Source organism: Selaginella moellendorffii, unplaced genomic scaffold, assembly GCF_000143415.4.
Source record: "Selaginella moellendorffii unplaced genomic scaffold, v1.0 SELMOscaffold_54, whole genome shotgun sequence".
NCBI lineage: Eukaryota > Viridiplantae > Streptophyta > Lycopodiopsida > Selaginellales > Selaginellaceae > Selaginella > Selaginella moellendorffii.
Window position 1 is genome coordinate 611,858 of NW_003314315.1, and position 26,415 is coordinate 638,272.

Here is a 26,415-nt window from a genome sequence, read left to right on the forward strand (position 1 = left end):
TCAAGGGTGTTGCGTAGTGTGTATTCCATAACAAATGGTTTCAATACACTCAAAGAGTTTTATTAATCACAACAATTTTGAAGCAAATTAATCATAAATATTAATTTTGCTAGATAAAAGATAGTTATCTAAGTTCAATTTATCAAATTTTTTTCATAAGTTCAATTATGCTATTTGAGAAATTAGAGCATTTTTTTTTTGAGAGCAGAACATTCTCAAGCTAGAAAATTTTTAATGCAATAACTTTCCAAGAACATACAAGTATTATCGACCAGCGTGATAACATAATAAAGACTTTACAAAAAGGATAATGTTAAAACTCTTTACTTCTTATTAACCAAAATATAAAAACCTCTTTAAAAAATTTACATGTTATTTTGCCTTCCACATGGGACAAATGTGTTGGCCCATCTTCGAAATCATTGAGTCCCAACTAGAAAAATACTGTAAACTTCTTTCAGATCTAGCATTGGAAGAGACATATACATCCCTTACTTTGCAAAGCTTGATTCCAAGTCCACTCCAGCAAGATTTTATATTAGTTTTTTAATTGTTTAATAAAATGAGAATCTGCGAGAATGGCGATGACACACGCGCTATCGACGGGAGGAGGCTTCTCGTCCAGGACAAGAGCAAAGGCACGGTAGAGGCGCTCGTCTGAGGCGCTGTGCCGCAAGCTGGCTCCGATCGACGCAAGGATTGCGTGGAGACTACTCCGGAGCACCATGATATCCCCAAGGAATCTTTTGTTTTCTCTCAGTGAATGCTTCCTCAGTTTTTTCCTTGGACTCTGGAAGCACAGATTATCTAGGAATTGGAAACACGGCCAGAGTTATTGGCTGGTATCATTCACATCCGCACATCACTGTTCTTCCTTCTCATGTTGGTGAGTTTCATCTCCTTCCTACGTGTGAGAAAAAAAAAAAAAAAAAAGTTCTTGTTCTTCGTTGTTGGTGTAGATCTTCGAACACAGCAGTCTTTCCAGATGCTGGATCCTGGGTTCGTTGGAGTCATATTTTCCTGCTTCGACGACGACGCAAACATGGTATCATCTCTTTTTCTTTGCGCCTTTTCAGGACTCCAATTTTGGTTTTGGTTCCAACGGGAACGGTCTTCCGTGGATGAAGCCTCCTCGTCTCTCTCGGTACTTGAGTCACAGCTCGTTTTTTTTTCTTCTTACAGACAGTTGTGGACATCAATTATACTCGCAGGATATCGGATTCGTAAAGCAATGAAATCGACCAGCGGCTTTCTCCAGGCATCGAAGAAGCAATGCATCTTTCAAGTCTTGACATGAGGTAAATACCGTTTTGCTTGCCATTCTCAAACTTCTCCTACGTAAAACAGTTCCGGAGATTTTTCACGAGAGGAGATCCCGATACAAGTAGTTCCTGTGTCCACATTCAACCTCGCCAATCCTCCTCCCGATCCTCTGCTTTCTTTGCAGCAGACAGTGTTTAACGAAGAAAAGGCTGCGTTCGAAAAAGCCATGCATCAAAGCAAACAGTTAAGTCCTTCCTGCTCAACTTCTTGACAAGTTTTCTTTCTTCTTGGTTCTCTAGGGGGCAGCGGATCCATCCTTTGGCAGCTTCACACCACTGCGTGACACACCAGGCGTCCCTTTTGAAACTTATGGAACTCTGGTACTCGCAGTTTTTCTGTTTCCTTTCACACTCTTCATTCGGGTTCTTTCTCTAGCCTTGCGCCTGCAATGACGACGCTGTGGGACAACCTCCAGCAGAACAAAGCGCAGGTGAGAAATCTGTCGGATCTTGTTTAGAGCGTGCGAAGTATTAAGTTTGCTTGTTTCCTGTGCAGCTTGCGCTACTGCAGCAGGAAGAAGCAGCGCTTGGCCTTAGATTCGATCGGCAGGCAGCCAGGAAACAAGCCGGACGCGATGGCACGCGATGGAACTCAGAGCGTGCTCAGCAAAGCATTCCCGATTTGGATCAACGTGTCCGAGGAAACACCGTATTCCTCTTAGTTTCCGCAAAGGGATTGAAGAGGTCCAAAGTTTCGGAGGCTTCTTCCGTGGCTGGACGAGTTCATGTAAGCCTTTTGCTACTTTGATCATGGAAGTTGGACGTTGTAGATCCAGAGAAGCTCCGCTCGAGAGTTCTCTTTGTCAGTGTGAAGCTCGAGAATTTTGCATGATAAACTCCGTGTTTGTACAAAACATAATTAGTTTAATAAACATGTTTAAGAGATTTTAGGGCTAAGAAAAGGGATATGCAAATTTAAACACAGATTAATTAGTTTAATAAATACATTTAAGGGATTTTAGGATTAAGATATTGGGATATGCCCTCGTATCTTGCTCTAGGGTAAGGCCATTTGCTCGTCAATGACGTCGGAGCCATTCCGGAGGTAGGCGCGATCGCCCGGCGCCTCGTTCTAAATTCTTCCTTGCTTGCCAGGCTCGTGAGGCTGGTGGCGCGAGCGTTCTACGACGATGAGATCCCCCACAAGGGCGCAAACCCTGGCAAGTCCGGCAAATCGGACAACAAGGGGATCAGTGTGGTGGTGCTGGATGCGCTGACGAGGTAAAGAAAATCAGCGCTGCAGGCATCTAGCTTCTTTGGGCTGTGATCAGATGATTCATGGGATCAGAATGACAGAAGACAATGGGTGAAAGAGGAAGAGCTGGCCAAGAGGCTCAAGCTCCATCCAAAGCAGCTCCGCCGGACGCTCAGAGTTCTCGAGGACGAGATGCTGGTGATTCGAGAGGACCACAAAGAGGTTTTTGCTCTCTTCTTTTTCTTTTCCTTGTTCTTGCGCTTTGGCATCTATCTTAGCTCTTTCTTTCAGACGACCAAGAATGCAAAGGTTTATAATGCAGCTGTGGCTGTCGCTGATGGCGAGCAGCAAGGTGGTCCTGCCAACGAAAAGACGAAGGCTCTTCTACATTCGTACTGCTGCTTAGATTATGCTCAGGTATAGCAGTAGAAGGTCGTGAATCTTACTTGGCTCTTGATTCCTTCGTGTCACAGATTTGCGATGTTGTTAGATATAGGATACACCGCGCGAAAAAGATGATCAAGGACGAACTCGAGGACAAGAACACTGTGCAAGAGTATGTTTGTCCGGACTCTGGTTGTGGTAGGAGGTAAGCGCGTCGAATTGCTCTGCTGCCAGCTAGAGAGAGTCGTTTTTGCTTAATAGTGTATTTCTTTTCTCACAGTCCTGTATTTTCTCTGTGAAGATACTCCGCTCTGGATGCATCAAGGCTGATCAGCCCAGTGGATATGAACTTCCATTGCGAGAGATGTGATGCCGAGCTTGTTGCAAACAATGATAAGCTAGCGCCTAAAGACCTTGGCGAAGGGAATAATGAGGAAAACGCGAGGCGGCGCCAACGCGAGAAACTCAAGGAGATGCTTGAGCGCATGGAGGTTTGTATGTTCTAGCCTGTCAAAGGTTTTGCTAACGTCGTTTCCACACAGGTCCAGCTAAAACCTTTGACGGACCAGCTCGCAAAGCTGAAAGATCTGACCCCTCCGGACTATGGATCATTTTCGCAATGGCAAGAAAGGACGCTGGCGCAGGCCAGGGGCGACGGAGACGGTGATCATAAAACTGCTAATGGAGAACGACCGAGCGTACCGATGCCGTTTCTGGGCGAAACCAAGGCAAGAGTTTTTTTTCTCTCGTCAAGACCACCTCTTATGTTTCATCGTTTCTATCAGGTGGAAGTGGCTTTTGCTGGCTCGGATACGAAGGAGGCTGTCAAAGAGGATCCTGGAAAATCCATGAAAGTTCTTCCGCCTTGGATGATACGGCAGGGAATGTCTCTAACAGCACAGCAACGGGGCGAAGTTAAGACCGAGGAGGGTGCTTCCTCCGACACAAAGCCAACCGTAGCGGCAACGATGGACGAGAAGCCCATGTCCGCCGAGAGGCAACTACAGGAGGAATACGTGAAGGCTTACTACGCAGCGCTGATGCTCCAGCAGCAGCAGCAGCAGCAGCAGCAGCAACAGCCGCCAGGCGATGCTCTGGACGAAGTCAAGAAGGAAGAACCGGATCAAGAGAATGGTTTTGCTGCGATTGCTGGAGATCGTGTTGTGGGGGCCAAGTCGAAGCGAGACGATGCCGAAGACGATGTAGAATGGGAGGAAGAAGCTCCATCCACAGGTTTGCGTTCTCCGATTTTATTCGCTTCCATCGCTAAGCTTTGCTAAGCTTTTGGTTTTTTGGCAGAGGCTGGAGTTGCTGGAGCTGCTGACGCTGGCGACGATGATATCGACTGGGAATGATCGTAGCCCACCACCACGTTGCTGGGATTATTTTTTGCTTTTCTCTCGCGGAAGAGAGCTAGATATAGCATAGCAAATTCGTGTGTTCTTTCCAATTTTTAATGTACGGAAGAACATTGGTGGTCTGGCCGTACGGTGGATCTGTTTAGAGTTAAGCTTCCCCACATTTTTAACTTTAACACGTTCTCAGTGGATTAGGGTTTTGAGGCTCGATGGGTGAGGAGGGACTCTTGCCCAAGGACTCGGCGGCTCTCATGACGATCCTGAGCGACAGGGAGCTCACCTTCGCCGGCGCTGTGGAGGTTTTCACGCGCCAGTTCGATGCGACGATGCACTTCCAGCTCTCGTGCAATCTCGTGCTGCTGCTCCAGGTACCGTGGAAGCAAGATTTTGCCCCATTTCCCTCATAGTTGCGATGATCGGCTAGGAAGGGATCATTCTCCAGAAAGAACAGCGGCTCGTGGCACTCTACATTCTCCACAGCTTGTATATCACACAGACCGAGACGAATCCATTCGTCTCGTTTCTTCTCCGGGTAAGTCCATGGCTAGCCTCTTTGTTTGGAGATATTTCCTCCATTGTTTTTCTAAGCTCTTCTCCACAGTTCACTGCCGACGAGTCTGTTGCGAAGCTCGAGAGAGGTTTTCTTGTCACATTGATTCGTAGCGGTAACAAAGAGGTGAGCTGCTTGGATCTAAGTTGAGAGTTCATGTTCTTCTCATTGCAGTTTGAGAAACGAACGCCCAGTGACTTCGTGACTACTTTTGATGGATCCCTCCAAGTGAGTTTTGCTTCTTTCTTCCTCCTTATATCTATGTGTAAACGTAGAGTGTCTTCCTAGGCGCCTACCAAAGACCAAGTGCAAAAGCAAGCGCCACAAAAGGCTGTAAGTTTCTTGCCTGGACCGAATTGCTTTAGCAAGGCTGCCATCAGAAATGTACTCCCAGACCCGGATTTACCGTCCGGCTACAGTTCGGACGGTCTAGAAACGGGAGTCTCTGAGTCTGAGAGTGGCGAGTTGGCAGCCATCGAGCTGATGCAAGCCAGTAGTCTGAAAGGATTGGAGCCGGCATGGGACAGACCGATTCCTCCAAAGTTTCCACTTCGCAAAGAAGAGGTAGGCTGTTGATTGCCCATACTCATAACTCAAGGTAGCTAATCAATCATTTCGTTTTGTGACAAGCTTCTTTGGCTTACTCCAGACAGCGAACACGACCTCTTATGGCATTCTGGGATGTGTGCGGATTCAAGTCGGGGTGCTGCAGTCCGTGAGCTTATCGCAAGGGCTTTGAAAGGCGCACTAGCTCCGGCACAACAGCAGGTTGCTTCTACTTGTAGATGCCTTGTGCTCATAGTTTTACGAATTTACAGCAAGTTCTTCAAGAGCTGGAGTCCGATCCGAAGCTTGTCTATCACTGTGGTCTCACGCCCCGTAGACTACCAGTACGTATGGCACTCTTTTAGGCTGTTTGGCTTATCAATCTCTCATCATTAGGAACTCGTTGAAAACAATCCTATTATTGCAGTTGAGGTTCTTCTCAAGCTGATGAACTCGGTACAAAGCTCCGAGTAAGTACGTCTGTGGAGATTACAAGCTGTTTATCTCGCTTCGGTTTCTACAGGTATTTCAACGCGCTTGTAAGCATGGACATGAGCCTGCACTCCATGGAAGTCGTCAATCGCCTGACAACGGCCGTGCAGATCCCTGTCGAATATATCCATGCCTACATTAACAATTGCATATCTTCATGCGAGAATATGAAGGTAGGAGTGGCCTAGAAGTGAGCATGGCTTGTTCATTCGGTTTCTTAGCAGGACAAGTACATGCAAAATCGATTGGTGAGACTGGTGTGCGTCTTTTTGACGAGCCTCATTCGCAATAGAATCATAAACGGTAACGAAAAACATTTTTCTCTTACTGAGGACTTAACGTTAGTTTGTGGTGTAACAGTTCACGATCTGTTTATCGAAGTTCAAGCGTTCTGCATCGAGTTTTCCCGCATCAGAGAGGCCGCGGGCCTTTTCAGGCTGCTCAAGTCACTGGAATAGGTACATAGCTAGGCCAATTTATTGCAAGCTAATTTGTGAAACTGGATCCGCTGCAATGGAAATAGTATTTTCCTTACAAGTGTTGTTTGGGGGTTAGGGAAGGCTACAGAAAATGGATGCTCTACGACTCCAGTTCCAGTTCTCAGGGAAACTGCTTCAGAGCTCTTCGAAAAGATGCTCCTCAAGTTCCAAGCAAAGTGTTTGCCGATTGGGTGCTGTAGAACTCGAAGACTGCGCTCTCAAAGTAGCTCAATTTGATGGTGGCAAGCCGGTGGAAGAGTCTTTGACAGCACCCAGTTCCTGGTACTGGAGTTCTTCGCTCGCGTCACTCGAGATGGAGTGCATCTTTGGAAGAGGTTGGCATGCCGCAGGTACTTCACTTTCTTTCGGTTTTGCTTGTCAACAATGCCCGTTTTCTAACCAGGTTATGTCGAGCAGCTGGAAAACCCGAGGCAGTTCTTCACTGGAAGGTATTTTTGAGTCGTGTTGAGAAACTTTTCATTCTTTTGAGTTTTATCCAGCCTCGGGCGAGTGAGATACGTTGTTTGCAGAGACGAGCAAGGTCAGCTTCATGCATTTCACAATGTCTGTAGGCATCATGCTGCGCCTGTTGCTTCTGGCTCTGGATGTACGCCTTCGTTTTCATGTCCTTATCATGTCTGTGAACAATCTCTCTGGCCTGTAAAACTAACTTGCCTTTTTTTTTTCTTGCAGGGATGGACCTACGGCCTCGATGGTAATCTTCTAAAGGCCACTCGTATTACAGGCATTAAGAACTTCAATCCACGGGTAAGTTGAGTCTTTCTCTTCTTTTGTGTGTTGTCTAATCGTGTCATGCGTTCACAGGAAAATGGCTTGGTTCCCATCCAAGTGGCTGCATGGGGGCCTTTTGTGCTCATTAATCTCGATGCTCAAGCAAATCAGGAACTTGTAGCGGTCGAGTGGCTTGGATCCTCTTCTGATTTGCTAGTTGCGGCCGGTATTGATAGATCCTTACGACATGTTGCACGGAGAGACTACGTTATCGACTGCAACTGGAAAGTATGTGTTTTCTTTTCTTTTTCTGTATAAAATGCGTCAAAAGCTAATGCTTTCCAATGTCAACAGGTATATTGTGATAACTATCTGGATGGTGGATATCACGTACCTTTTGCACATCCGGGGCTGGCAAAGGGATTGGATCTCGCATCGTATAAAACTGTGGTAAGCTCTGGTTTTCGGTTTTTATTTATTTGTTTCTCTCTTTACGTTTTTTTATGTGATTAGCTTTATGAAACTGTGAGCATCCAAAGCTGCAGGTCCAAGAACACTGGAGAGGAAAGACTTGGAGAGCGCGCTACGTATGCTTTCGTGTATCCAAATTTCATGATCAACAGGTAGACACTTCGGTTTTCTATTTTTTTTTGCTCTGACTCCAAACCAACAGGTATGGGCCATGGATGGACACCAACCTGGTTCTTCCAATCGCTCCAAACAAGTGTCAGGTTGTGTTTGACTACTACCTGGAGCCACAGTTCTGCGTAAGCTTCCGCAATCTCGTCTCGCAGCTCGCTCACTCTTTGCACCACAGCAGGACAAAGAATTCATCGCTAGCAGTCTCGAGGAAAGCGATCAAGTCCAGGTACGATTCATCTTAGTTTTTTTGGTTTGTGCTGAAAAAGCTGCGTGTTTTTATTAGAGAGAAGACGTAACTCTATGTCAGAGTGTCCAGCAAGGTCTCGAGTCCTTGTCGTATGACGCGGGACGTTACGCACCCAAAGTGGAAGAGGCGATGCACCACTTCCACTGCCGCCTCCACAACGATCTTCTCCTGGGAATCAAACGCGCAAAAATTCCTAGTGGTATGTGACAATCTTCTTTTCATCCACACCACAGTTGGTCTAACGATTCCATTCCATCGCTGGTTTTATAGTTGAGCGCTCGTGTCGAAGAGAAGTTTGAGCACGGATCCAAGATTCTTTTAAGTGACGCTAACAGGAATCGAGCTCCGTGTCAAATTCCACTACCACGTGTGCGATAAATATCTTGTAAGACCTTTCCATTTGGCGTAATGAGAAAAAACTTTGTTGGTAGCGGAGCGGAATAAAGTGAATGAATATTCTCCGCCCAGATGCTTGGCCGAACCCTCCAGCGTTATCTCTCCACGTGTCGCGCTTGGAGGCCCCAAGATCGGGTGCCCTGATCTTCGACGTGGCAGGTATAAGACCGTCGATGCTTCTGGTGTGCGAGCTTTTGTGGCACTGGCGATGGATGCGCCAAAATGCTCGTCGATCGAGGAAGGAACGCGCTCGTTTTCTCCGGATTTGAGGTAGCTGTGGCGGATTCTCTCGGCGCATTCGATCGGCATCGGTGATAATTCGAGGGGAAAGATCGGGCATTCTCTTCCGGGGATAGGAATCATAGAAGGCGAGGCTCCGATCGAGAATGCGCGCCGTGTCGAGCTCGTCGTGCCACTGCTGCTGCTCGGTCGATGCCGGGGAGCTGCGCGAGGCGGCCAAGAGCTGGACAGCGCCGGCGGGGGCCGCGGCGAGGAGAAGAGCCAAGGGATTGCGGCTGCGAGCGTCTGTGGGCGTGGATGGAAGCCCCGTGGGAGCGAACAATGTGCCGGATTACAGGGTCTTCTCCACCATGATCGCTGATAGCCCCGCGGCGCTGCCATCGCAGCAAAAGGTTTACGATGTGGTGCTCAAGCAAGCTGCCTTGGTCGAGAAGCTGGGGAAGCTCGAGAAGTTCCCAGCGATCCCTGTGACGAACAGAGATCTCTTGGAAGAGGCGTATACCAGGTGTGGAGAGATTTGTGCCGAATATGCCAAGACCTTCTATCTAGGTGAGACGATTCTAAACGCGCGAATGATTCTTCTCACGAATGGTGTGGTGTTTGTAGGGACTTTGCTGATGACTCCAGAGAGAAGGAAAGCGATCTGGGCGATATATGGTGAGTTGATCTAGAAGAACTCTTTGTTTTTCTTTGTTTTGTTTCTACTTCCTTTGCGGCATCCGTGATTTGTTTTTTGTTTTCTATTGAGCTAGTGTGGTGCAGGAGAACTGACGAGCTCGTGGACGGGCCAAACGCAGCACACATAACTCCCACGGCGCTGGATCGCTGGGAGCAAAGACTAGAAGATCTCTTCGTTGGAAGGCCTTTTGACATGCTCGATGGAGCACTGGCAGACACTGTTTCGAAGTATCCGGTTGACATCCAGGTATTCTAAAGACATTTCTCTTGCGGATATTATATGCTGATCATTCCTTCGAATCGTTCATGCAGCCGTTCCGGGACATGATAGAAGGCATGCGACTGGATCTGGTAAAGTCGAGGTACAAAAATTTTGACGAGCTTTACCTGTATTGCTACTACGTCGCCGGCACTGTGGGACTCATGAGCGTGCCAGTGATGGGCATTGCGCCGGAATCCAACGCTAGCGTGGAGAGCGTCTACAATGCCGGCTTGGCCTTGGGCATCGCGAATCAGCTAACCAACATTCTCCGGGACGTCGGGGAAGAGTGAGCCTGAGATCATCCTTTGCTTTTGAGAAAACTCAAGCTCGATTTGCTGTCCAGTGCCGGGAGAGGACGAGTCTATCTCCCTCAAGACGAGCTCGCCAAGTTCGGCCTATCGGACGAGGACATCTTCGCGGGCAAAGTTACTAACAAGTGGAGAGCGTTCATGAAGGACCAGATAACGAGAGCTCGGAAGTTCTTCAAGGAGGCCGAGCTGGGTGTCATGGAGCTAGACAAAGACAGCCGGTGGCCTGTAAGTCAACAGCACGTTTTCTAGCTTCGCTTTCTAGCGTTTTCGGCCGTTCACGTTTTCTAGCGTGGCCTTGTTCCAGGTGTGGGCTTCGCTGCTGCTGTACCAGCAGATTCTAGACTCGATCGAGGCCAACGATTACGACAATTTCAAGCGAAGAGCCTACGTTGGCAAGTGGAAGAAGCTCGTGTCACTTCCCAGCGCGTACGTTCGTGCTATCTCGCCGGATGTCTCTCGCCTCGTTCCAATGAGTTGAGATTGGTGGAGTGGGCGATTCCATCCTCGCGCCAGAGATCGCCCAAATACCTCCCAAAACAGCCAGGAAGAACAGGATTAGAGATTTTCTCCCCGAGAGAGGAAGAAACTTGTCCGGGCCTCTCTCACTAAATCAAAGAGATTCTTTCCACTAGATCGACTCCTGGGAGCGTTTCCTTCTTTGTTTAAGAACAAGCCTTCGATCAAAACATCTTGATCGGGCTACTAAGTGATCGCGATCGATCGATCGCGCAGTGGTGCTACACGCTGTTTGATCACACGGACGATGCAAATGCCTGGTCTTCTTCTTCCTCCTCCTCTTGCCCGCGCGGCGATTGATGGCTCTGCTCGTGCTGCGCCGGCGGCTTTTGATCGCTGGCGTGATGGTGTCGCCCAATGCTGTAGACGAAATGGAGCTGCTTGCTCTCCACCTTGGTGAGATCCATATGCCGGAGGATGACCAGCACACACCCAGAGATTATCACTGCCACCATCAGAGCTACCAGGATTGCAAGCAAAAGGAGGCCGGGATTGATCATCCTCTCTTTCCCACAGGGATGGAGGAGGCACTTGGAAAGATCTGCAAGCTCCTCTTCTTCCTCCTCTTCCAGCGAGGAACTGGAGACAGCGGCTTGAAGAAGAAGAAGAGCTCGCTCGCTCGCTCGGCCGCCCGCGCCGTCCCTTGTGTGGTGCGAAGAATCAGTGGCTCCAAAGTGGTGGAGGGCACGCACATATTCCAGCTCCATACTTGACAATCCAAATCCACCTGCGCGCACTCGCTAGATCCATGACGCTAACGTGTGTGCTCACCATGGAAAGTTCCCTTCGTTTTTTAACAATGCGTCCTCCCACCATGGATATGCGAAGAAGGGATCGCTCACCATGGAAAATTCCCCTCGTTATTTTAACAATTCGACCCACCATGGATATGCGATCAAGGAATATGCAAATAGTCCTAGTCTTTACTAATCTCACTTTAATGCAATATTTAAAAAGATAATGAAACTGTAGCATTACGAGAATCGAAATCGCACCCACCACTAAACCAAATGGATAAGAGCTTAAAAAATGCAGGTTTGTCTGAACACTAAAGTTGCCACATTTTTATTTCTTATATTGAGTCTTCTGCAGAAAGTTTAAGCATTGATCAACCCCATCACCAATTTGAACTAAGTCACCATCACCCTCAATTTCCATCACTTAAACCCAAAAGGTGCAACATCCTTTCTTAATTGATTTTGGAGTGACCCTCGCAATTAAGAATTTATCATCCTAAAGCACATTATTCTGATAATGGGCCTTGCTTGCATTTTGAAGGGTTTGGTCTTTATTTCTCAAAGACAGGATGAAAACCCTTGCTGAGAGCTCTATCGCACACGTAGCGTCGACCAAGGCAGAAGTAAGAGCACCATGCTTATGCTGTGGTTTTATTTAGATTGCTTAATCTTTCCGAATGTTAGCAACTGGGAACATGCTCTTCAGTGAAGGGCCCTGAATCTTCTCAAGCTTGTTGTGCTTGTCCAACATGGGGACCTTATCGATCTTATGGATAGCGTGAAATAGCCGCAGCAGGTCTTCGCCCAAGACACCAGCAAATGCACCAAGGCCAGTTACCTTGAGGATGACTTGATTGTCTCTCTCCATGTTTAGCCACGCCAGCCAAGCCTTATAGAGGCGCTCCTCCTCCTGCCTTTGCTCCAATGAGTCTAGATGATGAAGCCTCCGCATACGGGCTTCAAGTTGCACCTCGTCCGGTTCAGCAGACTCTTCCGTTTCCGAAAACTCCTCTTCCACCTGTTCCTTGTCCTTGGCTGCTATGACACAGCTTTCGTCTTCATGTTCTTCCTCAGTGCAGCTTCGACGTCGTACGGATCCACAAGAACCGCCTCTGCCCCCATAATATCGCCCACGTTCATGTAGAGGCTCAAGAAAGGGAGCGCGTCTGAGATTTGGACCCCACCGTACTGCGGCGACACCTTGGCTAAGCCACCATCTCCCGGATTGGTGATACGGAGCTTCACCTGTACGTGCACCAAAGTCACCTGTGCGACCATGGCAGAAAGAAGTCGACTCCCCATGTCCCGTCGTAGCAGATGATCGCACAGACATTCTCATTCGTGAACGTCAACTTGCCACGCGCAACCTCTTCAGCTGGTCGGTGTCCAAGCTCCTTAACTCCTGTACTTGCATCGCCTGCTGTCGTCTATGCTTCCCGCTCCTGTACTTGGCAAATTCTGTCAGAGATTTCCCAACCAAGTGCTCGATGAACTTGTCCACAGTACAGGAACTCTCTTCGCTGCTTGCTTTATCAAATGCCCGTAGAAGGATGAGCCTAGCAGTACCTCGTGCAGGTGAGAGTATAGTTCAACGTTCCTCTTGTCTTCATCCAGCTTCCTCATCACCTGGGCAGCAGCCTGTGCGAACACGGGCTCCATAGCCGTGCCAACCCAGATTTGCTTGCGATTTGGCTCCACCTTGACGACGGTCATGAGATGCGCCGCGACCAGCTTGCTTGTAAGGCTATAGGTAGGATCGAAGTCGATGGCACACCTCGCCCCTAACACAGCTAAAGCGGCAGCCGTTGTCAGATGCCCCTTCTCGACCATGTAAGTATTCCACGCGCTTCCGCCTCCAAGTAGCTTGTTGCGTGCCATATTTATCACCTTTCGCAGGGCAACCTTCGGTGTGAGCTTTTTGGCTAGAGCGCCGCGGAAGACAGCCCACCACAGAGGCCGTCCATAGTGCAGAGGATAGTGCTCTGATAGTATACCCGCATCCAGTCCGTGAGCTTATCTGCACAGAAGCAGCCCCAAATCGGAGACGCCAGGCTAAAAGCTTCTAAAGCCAGCCTGTCTGAAGGTTGTAACGAATCCGGAATTGCGAAATTTGGTAACAGGAAATGAGTATCTGAGAAGACCGCCAGCACACCGTCATCCGGCTGAAGCGCTGCTGTTGCACGGCGCAAAGGTAGGGAAATGTTGTTGTCTATCCCGCTACCGAGCAATTCCCTTGCTTCGTCAAAGACGAGCAACAGTCGAAGTCCTGCCTTTTGAGGCAGGTGACAGATGGCCTCCTGCATAATCGTCTGCGCCTCTGTTTCCCAAGAGTAAAAGTTCTCCTCCCTGCTTTCCTCCGGTTCATAGAAGACGTTCAGTTGATCCAGCAGTGTCGGATACATACCCGATATCCTCGCCTTGACATCTTTCCAGAAGTTTACTCCCGTTAGCGTTACCCATGTAGAGAGACTGTACGAAGGTCTCCTGGTTTATCCCTTCCTCTGCGGCCTTAGCAACCTGTTCAATGCAAGCTATTATGTAAGCCAGGAAGAAAGCCAGGCAGAAAGCCATGCAGTGCAGTTGAGCATGAAGATCTATGCTCAGCCCGTCCCTAGCCCTTGCACAGAACCAGTCTGCTATGTAGGATTTCTTTGGATAACCTGCCCCAGGTTGCTGGGAACAGTAGACGACCCAAACATTCTTCCGATGCAGCTCGCAAATCATGCGCGATTTTCCCCAACCACTGGAGAAGCGATGCGAGCGAAAGTGGACTCTTTAAGCACCACTTCCGGAGCGTCGTATAGAACTCCCACATTTGACTCCGAGACGAATCTCAGGCGGAACGCTTCATCTGCAAACACATAAGATCAAACCATGATGGCGCATGGGTGCACAAGCTTACTTGTAACCATAGAGACCATCCGTGTTTAAGATCTGTTTTGGGTTACAAGAATGTGTTTCATTTAGAATTAGAATAGGTCTAATGGCGATGCCAGAGGTTCAGTTTTGGGAAGCTACATATTCACTAGGAATCTCCTTCAGTTAGCACATAAAGCTCATATAGGATTTAGAGAAAATGACGAAGAAATTTCTGCAATATTGCACATTCCCGTTTGGACTATCAGTCGTTTTCCTGGCTAAATTACATCGAAGATGAGATAGTACCATCTGTGCGTATCAAAATCTCCACTCTGGAAGCCCACATTCTTTTAAGACTGCTTTTCTTTGCGTTTAAGGCGTCAACGACACTGAGCTAATTGTGATATGGAGGACAAGGTTTGTGATTGTCTCTTCTCTTCTTTAGTTATGCTATGGTGATTTGATGTTCATGTTTGCTATGTTTATGGTGATCTCTATCGATACAAAGGCGAGTTTCCAATTTCGTTGTCCTTCGCTTCTTGACTTATAGGAGAGATCTCTTGTAGGATTTATGGAGACTGGATCTCAACACAACTGTGTAGGAGCAGCTTCAACTAAAAGGCCCCAGGTGCTTGTTCTGGACATAGATTGGTGACCATTGCTCTTTCAAAATCTCTAAAAACAATTTTCTCGTTTTTGGCACAGGGTCATAAGCTCCTCATGTTTGGTGGATTCTATAACGCCAAGGGTTTTTAAGTATTGAATGCCTAACACAAGTACTTCAATGATCTTTGTATGCTAGATTTAGACGGCTACAAGGTCGGTGCCACTTGACTACGGTTTGTGGCACCAGGTACGAGGGTGCATGTTTTCGTCAATGCAGTAAGTCTTTGTTCCATTGCGATCAACTTTCAGATATTGATCATTAGAGCATACTGAGACTCTAGAACAGATTTACAACAATATCCTGCTAGCAGGGCTATCGTTCAGGAGGAAGTCCAGAGCAATGCCAAGAGAGCAAGAGTAGCAGCAATGGCAAGCTCAAAATGGGGGGAGGCGCACAGCTCCTGGCTTGCTTGAGGTGGCCAAGACTAGCCTCACTTTCAAATCCATTGTCCATGGTAGATTAATTTTAACATGGTAAAAAAAGCTTTGATTTTTTCAACACGTGAACTATCCATCAGTCTCATTCAAGTGTGTTAAAGAGATTTGCCACAGCCACTCCATAGAAAACAAAAATTGATTTCAAGGTTAGGTTGTCAACACACTAGGTTATGCATTTCGTACACTTGTATTGACCTAAGTGTTCAATAAACTTTACTTGAATTGATGGGAGAATGCTCATTAAATGTTCTAAGACTTAGCATTAATAGCCTGTAACAATTGTAAAAGTAAATTAGCAATATAGGATCATGATTATATAAGAATTTATATTGTGAAGCATCAACAAAACTCTACCTCCTATAACACATGTATATAAAATGGGTGGCAAGTATTAATGTCCAGAAAGATATCTTTGGACTCAAACTGTAACACACTTGGTTTTTACCTTTTATCTTATGGTGATTTACCATAGGATAACCATGAAACGGAACCTAAACCCTCTTTATGCCATGTATCACATGCCACATGTCTAAAAGATAGTGGTATGGAACTTGAGTTTCAGGGCTTTAAACCACTGAATGAAGGAATAGTGCCAAACTCCAAAGCATGGAGCCAAGGGGCAATGGCATTGAGGCACAAAACAACTCCTGAGCATATAGCCCAAGGAGCGAAGGGATAGGAGCATGGAGCAATTTGGAACAGTTCTAGAGAATCTAGCATCTTAATGCCAGGACCAGCACGTAAAACAGAGCCAAATGGAATCTAACACTATTTCAGCATACCGGTGGCCTAACGTGAGGACATGGGTACTCTACTAGCTAGCATGGTGTGGAGTTTGGGCTTAAACCCAAGCCGGATGCAGAACAAGGACAAGCACACAAGCAGGAGTTAGAATATACCTCAGGTTGGTCAGCCGTGCCTAACCTACCCACTATCCCTACTATACATTTAGAATCCCCCCCGGTGAGGAACACATGCTTTGGGTTTTCACCCTAAGCCTCCTTTAATATTAGAAGTTAATCTCTGGGATAAGCTCAAAACTTACTAAATATGGAATGTCCCTAGATTGTGAATTTGGACATGGGACAAACACCATTGTGTTTAGGACAATCTCTACATTCCGTAGATATGCCAAATAAGTGAATCTAGACACTTTCTATAAATAACATTTAGGACCAACACAAATGGCATGATAGCGAGGGTGTTTGGCAAACACGGTAAGCTATCATTTAGCGAATATTGAAGGACCAAACTCAACATCACAAGGGTTCCCAATACTAGCAAGTGCAAGTCAATGAATGAGTTTCTCTAACCAGGTTAAATATACTTGGGTAAATGATGATCAACCCTAAAGTGGTTGATGGAGAAGCTAGTCTACTTACATGTAGTAGCATTGTAGTAGTTTTGACTAAATTCTCGATGATAGTCCATTATGCTAAGTTTAAATTGGTACCTTATTTCCTTGAGAGTTTGCCCATAAAGTGTTGGAAAAGGGTTGTAGCATTCATTTACTATATCTCATTAGTTGATCTGTTAGCACTTGGAGTAGATTGTTGTTGAGGCATTGACATCACTAACACTTATGTTAATGGAAGTGGCATTGTTGTTCAAGTGGTAAAAATTTTTCCTTAGAACTTGATTTTTTATGTTATTTTTCTTATTAGTGTTTTAGCTTCACATTGAATCTTGAAGGTGGTTGAAGAAGAGTGTCAGTGCAATATAAATATCTGAAGATACGGTCTTTGTGATCAAGCCTTAGATGTTCATTTTGCATTTTTACAGATGTCGATGTTAGACGTCAGAAATATGGGCAAAGATGTTTAATGCTTAAGCATACTATGGGTTTTAAGAATTTGTGTTGAGGTGAACCTATATGAAGTTGTAGGTAAGAAGAAGTTGGTTGAGTTTTAAAAGTTTACATTCTTAGATTAAGAGTTATTCTTTTTCTAGAATGGAAAAATTTCCACAAATTTTCTTAAACTTTTCAAATGGTTGATCTATTAATCACTTTGCCCGAAAACCATTCCGTTTTTATAAGTCAGTACAAACTAGTGAAAAGGTTAGAGTTGACTTTGGTTAGCCTAAACCTTAGTAAGTAGTTTGTATGATATAGCCTAAAAGGGATGTTGACTTTTGAGGCAATTGAGTTGGATAGAGTCTAGAGTTGGTATAAAAAAGTGACTATTGCACTTTTCTGGAAAGGTGACCCTTGTGCCTTTCTTTTGTAGCATTATACTTGGTGGTAAATTGCATTTTGCATTTTGTTAGACTCTATGAGAGTAGTGAGCTCTCACTGATCTTGACTTAGTTTTGGTAGCCTTACTCTTTGACTAAGGATAGTGATGTCCAACTTAGTTGTTTAAAACTAAAATATTAGTATCTATACTATAGCTTTGTTTATGAGAAGGTTGTGTACCAATATGAGTCCATCTCATAGTCTTCACTTTAGTTTCGACTGAGTGTTGATCATGCATAGCTAGCCTCTTTAAAGCATACTCAGAGCCATTGGCTAAATGCATTAGTGAGTTTATTGCGGTCGAGTTGGATTCGAGTGGTTATTTAGTTTGTGCTTGTCATGAACCTTTATCTCCTACATGAGGTATTACGTTCATGTTGGACAAGTGTATGACTTGATGACGTGAGTTTAGTGTTTGGGTCTTGTGAAGGTAAGTTGAAGAGTGATTGTTAATTGTTTTGCAACTAATGATTGTTTGTAGACTTCATCAAGGATTATTTGACACTTGCTTCACTTGATGATAATTTAGCAGTGATGGGCTTATTGGATGGTGTTGCGAAGGATCGTGTCATTAGACTTACATGGTTTTTCCATGTTGGCATATCGATTCTACTTTTATTGATGTCATTTGGTTGCATTTAGTCCGTAGTGTTGGATTTTATGGAGTCTTAATGATGTGTTATCTAAAATTGAGTATTGTTGGAGGATTAGTTTCGGATACTGATTAAGGTATCTTCAACTTTAGCTAGCTTGGTTGCTAGGGAGTTTTGAGTGGTGATTCACTTTTTCTTTCTTTTAGCTTTGTTTTAGTGTTGATGGTATTGAAGTGATGCCTTGTTGTTGACACTATTGATGTTGAGATTTGAGTGAAATGAGATGTCTCTCCATAAGATTGATATTGAGTTTCATTAGTCTTGATGTAAATAGTATTAATACTTGGGTTGTATCTTTGTGTTATTAGCATCCATGCATTTGTTAGTTAGCAACTATATTGACATTCAAATGAACTGAGTAGCAAGTTGAGTTAATTATGTTTTAGACGAGATTGAGTAGTCAATGTTGAGTTTTGAGCTTTTCCTTGAAGAGTGATTTAGTCACGGACTATACTAACTCTACAAAAGGAAGAGTTAGTGATTAATATTGAAGTGATTGAATCTTTGTTAGATTTGAGTTGGGATATACCAATCATTGATGATTTTTCTTGTGCTTGTTATGAAGTGAGTTATGTTTTCTATAGATGGATTCATGAAAGATCGTTTAGTGATCATTTATTGAGGATAACTTCGTTATGCTTAGCTTTTGGATTAATGCAAATATGCTCTTTATTAGCTTTGGCATTATAAAGTTTAGTTTATGGATGTGTTGAGGAGGATGTTATTGGTTGTACTATGATTTCTTCTTTAACATTGAAGTTAGTTTATGCAATACTCATGATTATTATTAAGCAAGACTTGGCTATAGGCTTCTTCAAGCTTTTGGTTCTTTGAGTTTTTATGCCTATTGTTCCATTTATTAGAAGTTGTTGGGGGAAGGCATTTTGGCTCTTAGCTTCAATATTGAAGTTGGCTTTTGCATTTAACAATCATTGGTGATGATTGACTATTATCTTGGGATAATTGATAGTTCTCATTAAAAGATTTATTTGGTTATTGTTGATATAGAATGCTTTGCTATTCTTTGGGATGGTGAATTATTTCTTCAATGATGATTGTGCATCTCTTTATTGATGGGGTGATTAATGATCTTTTATAATAGTTAGTTGTTCACTTTGATGGCTTATGGCTTTTCGCAATACCACATGTTCTTTGTGGTTTACTCTAGATTGGTCTCTTGGGTTTGAGATATCGGTAAGATGTTGCTGATGTTTGCTTGAGCAACTCTGATTCCTTAGTATTATTGACCAATATCTATTCAGATTGATTAGTGCAATAGTTAGCATGAACGAGTGTTTATTGGTTTTACCGCATTCATTCTATTATGTTGATTGTTGCTTGAGTTAATTCTGATAGATTAGGATGTTATTTCCTTCGAGTGATGCATTCGCGAGTATTGTGCTTATCAGTCAATGATATTTTGTGTTCTTTTAGTTGTCTTTTGTAAGTTGTTTAGCATGCTATCTAAATTTTTTACTAGTTATGTGTTATTATTGAGTTTTGCTGATGATACACTTACTATTGAATTTTATTAGATAGAGAATCCTATGTTTTCCAACGATAGTGATCTTGGTGGTTCCTATACTTTAATACTTGTTTATCGGATGATAACTTACTTGGAATACTTTTGTATTCTAATCTAAGATATAATCACTTATACTTAAGACTCTAAGATATCATTGTCTTTGACTTTGATGTTGTCCATTTATTGATTTTTTAGTTTGGGCCAGTATAGGTAGATTGGCTTCGGCACTTCGTGTGCATAATGAAATCTCTAGTCATGAGGGTAACTATTGTTGACTAGTGATATCACCTGCCTCTCTATCGATGTTTCTTCTTCTGTTTAAAAGGGTGTGACTTTGTAAACAACTCTAACTACCTATTTATAGTAGTCTATCTAAACTTTATTGACGGGTTTGGTTTCTTTACTTAGGAGGGTTGGGGTCTCTAGCTTTTATCTCTATAGCCCTGCAGACAGGGGTGTATCACACTTTTGTAAGCTGGGTGACACCTAAAGCAGCAAGGATGGCTAACTCTGTTGGTCATTTCCTTGTCGGCAACGGCTGGAAGGTGTTTGAGTTGGTAGCACATCCACGTTAGATAAAGAGGTTACTTTCTAACTCATGTAAGTTGGTCCATTTCTCATATAGTGTGAATACTGTGAACTTTTTTTGGAGTTGTTTCTTTGGCGGTATTCTAGATTGAAGTATGCATTGACGAAGACGTTGATCTTTCCTAAGGGGGGGAGAGTGTTGCGAATGTAACTTCGGGTATCGAAAGTTACGTATCGGCTGTCCTTTCAGATATTTTTTCTTTACTGCCACGATGGTAGGAGGTCGGTATTGTTGGAACCTTTATTTGTCTCCACCTAAGCTAGTTGAGAAATTGGTCTTCGCATGTGCACTTGACCAGATGAGCATAAGGACAAAATTCCTAAGTGCTATTAGTCAAGCATACTTGACTTGGTTAGAGAAACTCATTCATTGACTTGCATTTGCTAGTGTTGGGAACCCTCATAATATTAAGCTTAGTCCTTCAATATTTGTTAGATGATAGTTTATCGTGTTTGCCAAACACCCTCGCTATCGTGCCATTTGTGTTAGTCTCAAATTGGTCTCAAATGCTATTTATGGAAAGTGTTTAGATTCACTCATTTGGCATATCTACAGAATGTAAAGATTTTCCTGAACACAATGGTGTTCGTCCCATGTCCAAATTCACAATCTAAAGACATTCTATATTTAATAAATTTTGAGCTTGTTCTAGAGGCTAACTCCCGATACTAAAGGAGGCTTGGGGTGAAAGCCCAAAACATATGTTCCTCAGGGGCTCCAAATATATAGTAGGGATAGTGGGTAGGTCGGGCATAGCCGGCTAACCTGAGGCATAGTCTAGCTCCCACTTGCATGCTTATCCTTGTTCTGTGTCCGAGTTAGATCTAAGCCCAAGCTCCACACCATGCTAGATGGTGGAGTACCCATGTCCTCGTGTTAGGCCATCAGTATGCTGAAATAGCACCAAATTCCATTTGCTTTGTTTTGCGTGCTAGTCTTGGCATTGGGATGCTGGATGCTCTAGAATTGTTCCAAGTTGTTCCGTGCTCTTATCCCTTTGCTCCTTGGGCTATATGCTCGAGAGTCATTCCGTGCCCCAGTGCCATTGTTCCTTGGCTCCATGCTTTGGAGTTTAGCAACATTCCTTTGTTCAGTGGCCCAAGGCCCTGAAACTCAAGTTCCACACCATTGTCCTTTGGACACATGGCATAAAAAAGGGTTTAGGTTCTGCTTTATAGTTATCCTATGGTAAATCACCATAGGATAAAGGGTAAAAACCACATGCGCTACACAAATATACATAGACCACTTTAGCTATCAGAGGGAGATATCATAAATGTGCTCCTATGTCCCCTCAAGTAGATTAATATATCATCAATAAAGTTAGCAGTCACCTCTAGCATAAAATTTTATCCATCATCTACTAGAAAGTTGTTAAAACATTAATTAAATTGAATAACATCACTAAAATCTTGTATAAATCAAATGGTATCTGAAAAACACATCAAGTTATTTTAGGTATTGAATTTATACCAAAGGTTTATAAGTTAATCCTAACAAAATTTTAGATGTTTTGAAGTTCTTTATTCCAAAGTGTGTGAATAATATGCAACACTTTGCAATATCTTAGTCATATTATTGATTATTTTTCTAATTGTACTTCACCATTATAAATGTTGCTAAAGTCGTTAACATTGTCTTTTGTTTAGTTTGAAGACTACAAACACACATTTGTGTATATCAAAATAGCGTTAATAACTCTTTTAGTTTTAGCATATCTGTAAGTAACCAAAAGGAATGACTCGAGAGACAATTCGTTGGGGTTCAAATATAGAGGAAAAGGGCCCATGAACAAGAGTGCACCCCCTTTTCCAATCGATTAAGAGTCTTGGGATATTTAGGGTTAAGCGTTCTTGGGTTTGAATAGTACTGGGCTGGGTGACTTCCTGGGAAGTCGAAATTTAGGAGCTTACATTTGGTATCAAAGTAGTCTCGAGTTTGGCTCTATTGGTTGGGTAAGAGAATCACACTATATATCCAATTTGCTCCCACTAGGCTTGACCCGAGGGGTAAGGTGTCAAAAGAGTAGGGCTCTCGAGAGCGTTGCGGCTTTCAGCTTCCGTTCACGAGGGAGGGAAGCGTGGTAGATTGTAAGTAACCAAAGAGAACGACTCGAGAGACAATCCGTTGGGGTTCAAATATAAAGAGAAAAGGCCTATGAACAAGAGTGCACCCCCTTTTCCAATCGGTTAAGGGTCTTGGTGGGGGGCGCAGACCATACTTGAGCTCATGAATTGAAGAGTTGAGCTCACGAGTTAAGCTCAATTTTCAATTGTAATTTAGTACAAACATTATAAATTTTAAAATTTTAAGGTTATGGCGAACCTAATAATTTAATAACTCTCTATATATTATATAGATAAAAATGTTCTAAATAACACTTTTTGTTCTAATAATTTAAATATTTACTACATACAATGATAGGGACATTTGTTAGAACATAAAATAAAATGTTTGCAAAAAGAGTATTCTTGCCACTTCTTTAAATTTGTACTCTATGCTTTCTGGCTAGTAAATGTTAGGTTTGTCAGAATTAAAAAATTATTAAATTTGAAATAAGATTCTATGTAAAGCCATATAACCGTTTGAAAGGAAAAAAAATAACCGTTGATGTAAGCTTATTGCATATAAAAAAAAGACTTGGTTCTTTGTAGAATACATTCTTGAGGGGTTTGTCATAGCATACTGTCTAGAATTTATAGATCTTCATTCACACTCTCATTCAAAAAAAGGGAAATACACCCACAAATGTCTATGGGTTCTAGTGTTGGTAATTTTAACTCTCACAATCTTTCTTCCTAGGGTTCAAGGGCTAGGAGATGCAATAACTATCCCATTGCACAGCATAACTAAATCATACAAGAGAATGAAAAAGAGGATAATGACGATAGTGATCATGAGTTGGAGATAAATGCAATGATAAAGGGTGCAACAAATTGGGTGAAAAAGAATGCCCTCTTACTTGTTTTAAAAAAGTGCAATTCTGCCACTTTCAAGAAGTGCCCTATATGTTTCTAGCGTCTGGTGGAAACAATGGCAATGATCAGTATGATGGTATATATGCTCTTGCGACACATTGCAACATCACGCACCCGAAAGACTACCATGAAATCTTTTTTGAGATGGTAAAGACAGAAATGGAGACACACGAGTACTATGGGTAGTATTGTGAGAAGAACACTCGAAAGCATATAAAATGAAAAGTGAAATGAAAAAGCATATTTTTATTAATTATATAAAGTATAATAAATTTTATTGATAGAGAATAAACATCGATAGTGTTGGAGAAATCTAATTAGCTCCAAAAGTTTTCTACAACTCAGCAATAGTAAAGCTTGCTTGGTGTATATGAATATTCACTTTAGGATCCTGGTGCAAGATGTTGATGAAGATGTAGTACATATGTTTGCAAGGAGCATATGCCTTCCCATGTTCTTCGCATTTCATAAAGTCTGGACATGTGCAAGAAGGAAAGTCGTGAATGGCAATTGTGTACTTTCCACCTTCTGTTTTGACTGTGTACTCCTTTGCAAGCGCAGTGATGTACTTCGTGGAGAGAATCTCACACTCAAGTGTTTGAGCCAAGTTTATTTTACCTTGCTTCTGCTTGGAGACGGTACCAATAAATTTAACTGCCTTACCTTTTCGTGCTGGCCTCCTATGCATCTCTGTAAGAATAGTCTTGCTTCTGTCACTCATGTCTCCAACTCTCCTCTCAAGATTAAAACCAGATTTCTCAAGGTTTTCAATCTCATCCGAGGTGAGTGCGACCCCATTAGCAACCGGCCATTCTTTAGGTACTGCATCAAGTTTAGTCACTATAGTGTCTTCAAGCCACTTCGTATGGTTGGTGTCGGTGTTGCAACAATATAGCTAGCACCATCTTGAAAATCCTGCTTGCTTTCGTTCCCCATAGAAACATGGGGATGGAACAGAAGCAGATTTTTCACCACGAATCCAAGCCCAACACTTGCCCCTCGGAAGCATCCCCACACACCTTACATTCGATTTTGCTGGCACGCGTCAGATTGCCCATTGCTTCGGCTCCACGCTACGGTAAGCAATTTCAACCTGTTGCGATGCACTCTCTTCATCAGCCACTTGAGGTGGCTCGGTCCGAAAGCGGTGTCTTGGAGCAGAATGGTACTCGACATCAGGCCTATGAGAGCTTTTTGCTTCAAGGTCCGTACCAACATCTTCCCCAGCAAAGGAAAAATGACACTTTGAGCGGACAGTCTTCATATCACCAATAGAAGCTCGGGAAGTGTACTCCATAGATGTGCCACGGACCACTTCCTCAATTGTAGTTGCCACTGTTTGGGCAGGTGGAGTTAATTTTCTCTTCATCCTATCATGTAACATCTCAACAGAAGGCCTTGTTCCCATATATCTTCCTTCCTCGAATGCCAATGCTTTTGAAGATTGCTCTATAGCACGTATCAAATCTGATAGACAGGCTTCGTATAGACTCATCTTCCCTTTCCCTGCCTCAGAGGAACGCCAACTCCAATGCTTACTTTCGGAGAGATTCACAGTTGGGGTGTATGTGAGGTCCTCAAGTGGTTAATCCTAATGGAAAAAGCAATATTAAAAGATAATAAAAGGAGAAGAAAAAATATAAACCAACCTGAAAAGAGTGATGTCCCCATTGGAACATCCTAACTTCCCACCATCCTAACCATGACTCAAGTTTTGGTAGGCAACTTACGTCTATATGGCCATCTTCACGCCACCACATTCAAATCTCGTTTGCTTTTGCCTCATGCTCTTCTTTAGAAGGTGCAATCTACCATTGTTTGCACAACTCCTTAAATATTGATTGAAACTCTGGCTTGATAAGGTGGTAGTGCTGGTTTAGGCTTTGAGCCCAATGGAACTCACAAGTCCTCTCACGACCTTCCAATGGTTGACCATTCCCAAAAACTGCTCGGATACCATTCCAGTTTGCACCAGCCCTATCTGCCATGAAACCACGAAAGTTTGCAAGCTTAACAGTCCGCTTTAGGACAATATCAGAGAAGGACTTCCAAAATATTTCCTGTGCTGTCTGGTCTTGTACTTTAAACTCTGCTGTCGCAATTGTTAAGTTACAACGTAGCCTATGAAAACATAAATATTATAACAATTTCAATATAATGAGAATAAAAATTACCTTGGATCATACACATGAGCTCCCATGGTTGTCCAACCGGATACACGCTCCATATGGTCAAAATGTACCCATGCATTTGCAAGGTCACTGGACCCAAACATGTCCATTCGGGAGACAAGATCTACGCCAGAGGTAGGGCCCATGGTAAACATTTTGAAGACGAAGGGGCGCTCTTGCTCATTCACAACGTGGTCTGGAAACAAACTTCCGTGGATGAACTCATATGGACAGGTCCGTTTCAATTCAAAGATGGAGTCAATTTTTTATTGCAACTTCCCCTCTCGAGATTCACACATCCAAGATTTTATCCTAAACAATATAATGTAAGAAAAAATTATTATTATAACGTATGAAAAATAACGAATGTACCTCCTTAGGCTAGTAGCAGGTTGTACTCCTCATAGTAAGTCTCGCAAGCTAGCCTCGTTTAGTTGAGTATTTTGGCAACCTGGATTGAGTAAGGCATTTGCGATAAAATCCTTGAGGACGGTCTTCTGAACATGCTTCGGAGTTGCAGATGAGTTTCTCATAATCTCTTTCTGTACAGCATCTTTGAAACAGTTGAGAGAAGTCCTTTGTATCCCTTCCTGCATTAGATACATATGTGTGCCAACATGCACTACAGCTCTTCCAGCCACTCCATCCCGTGGAAGAAAGTAGTACATCTTGGCCTTGCAGATAGCACGACATAGAGGAGCATTTTTGCAGAATTGACATTTGAATCCAACAGCAATGGTGTCACAGGCTGGAGGATTGACTGCAAACCCTTCGAAAAATATAGAGTTTCTAGAGCGGTCTTGATTGCATGCTTCATCCACACAATCTAAATGCACGCCACAATGAACTATAGACACTGTGCCTTCAAAATGTTGGAAGTGTGTGGTCTTGATCTTGCACCAATTGTGGACATTTTGCTTGGTTTCCATCCCCTTCCATTTGGAACCTGTGCTGCTGACAAGAGGTGGTAGCTCGAAGAAAATGTTGCTGTTGTAGGAGGATGGAAGCTCACTCACAGGCATATACAAAAACAAGTGCATGTCAAATGAGAGGCGTGAAAACTGGAAAGCATTGCTAACGGCTTTGAATATTGCTGAAGTTGGAGCTGGAGCTGGTGAATTTGGCGCCGACACTAACATGACATTTCCACTTGAACTAGAAGAGGACGAGAAGATAACGACTGACTCTTGCTTCACATTCACTTTTGCTGGAG

General features: G+C 43.7%; 5 protein-coding genes across 6 annotated transcripts; all 5 read left to right on the forward strand.

Annotated features, from left to right (window-relative positions):
* Positions 1-578: 578 nt before the first annotated feature.
* On the forward strand, positions 579-1,698 carry LOC112350781 (lys-63-specific deubiquitinase BRCC36-like). Its single transcript, XM_024687591.1, has 6 exons — positions 579-643; positions 798-886; positions 960-999; positions 1,230-1,298; positions 1,348-1,506; positions 1,563-1,698. The coding sequence occupies exons 1-6, from the start codon at positions 579-581 to the stop codon at positions 1,696-1,698; spliced, it is 558 nt and encodes a 185-aa protein (XP_024543359.1).
* A 631-nt stretch (positions 1,699-2,329) lies between these two features.
* LOC9661665 (general transcription factor IIE subunit 1) lies at positions 2,330-4,381 on the forward strand. 2 transcript variants are annotated; one of them, XM_024687616.1, is made up of 9 exons: positions 2,330-2,367; positions 2,418-2,543; positions 2,619-2,739; positions 2,809-2,934; positions 2,991-3,106; positions 3,203-3,392; positions 3,444-3,629; positions 3,687-4,134; positions 4,201-4,381. In XM_024687616.1, exons 1-9 carry the CDS (start codon positions 2,345-2,347, stop codon positions 4,254-4,256), a joined length of 1,392 nt encoding a protein of 463 aa, XP_024543384.1. In that variant the 5' UTR covers positions 2,330-2,344; the 3' UTR covers positions 4,257-4,381. The 2 variants fall into 2 exon arrangements, with proteins under 2 accessions (XP_024543384.1, XP_024543385.1); XM_024687617.1 differs by lacking the exon at positions 2,330-2,367 and having other exon boundaries at positions 2,454-2,543; positions 2,594-2,739.
* Positions 4,382-4,411: 30 nt separating this feature from the next.
* Positions 4,412-6,381, forward strand: LOC9661274 (CCR4-NOT transcription complex subunit 11). The gene is made up of 11 exons (XM_024687618.1): positions 4,412-4,627; positions 4,684-4,791; positions 4,861-4,935; positions 4,984-5,037; positions 5,098-5,373; positions 5,440-5,577; positions 5,628-5,699; positions 5,752-5,825; positions 5,879-6,020; positions 6,072-6,150; positions 6,208-6,381. Exons 1-11 carry the CDS (start codon positions 4,469-4,471, stop codon positions 6,303-6,305), a joined length of 1,275 nt encoding a protein of 424 aa, XP_024543386.1. The 5' UTR covers positions 4,412-4,468; the 3' UTR covers positions 6,306-6,381.
* A 13-nt stretch (positions 6,382-6,394) lies between these two features.
* LOC9661275 (choline monooxygenase, chloroplastic) lies at positions 6,395-8,380 on the forward strand. The gene is made up of 11 exons (XM_002982479.2): positions 6,395-6,676; positions 6,730-6,775; positions 6,827-6,962; positions 7,020-7,094; positions 7,152-7,346; positions 7,413-7,508; positions 7,572-7,681; positions 7,732-7,825; positions 7,876-7,926; positions 7,984-8,146; positions 8,218-8,380. Exons 1-11 carry the CDS (start codon positions 6,418-6,420, stop codon positions 8,244-8,246), a joined length of 1,254 nt encoding a protein of 417 aa, XP_002982525.2. The 5' UTR covers positions 6,395-6,417; the 3' UTR covers positions 8,247-8,380.
* Positions 8,381-8,505: 125 nt separating this feature from the next.
* LOC9661276 (phytoene synthase 2, chloroplastic) lies at positions 8,506-10,465 on the forward strand. Its single transcript, XM_002982480.2, has 6 exons — positions 8,506-9,132; positions 9,190-9,240; positions 9,336-9,508; positions 9,574-9,809; positions 9,867-10,059; positions 10,139-10,465. Exons 1-6 carry the CDS (start codon positions 8,730-8,732, stop codon positions 10,310-10,312), a joined length of 1,230 nt encoding a protein of 409 aa, XP_002982526.2. The 5' UTR covers positions 8,506-8,729; the 3' UTR covers positions 10,313-10,465.
* Positions 10,466-26,415: the final 15,950 nt, after the last annotated feature.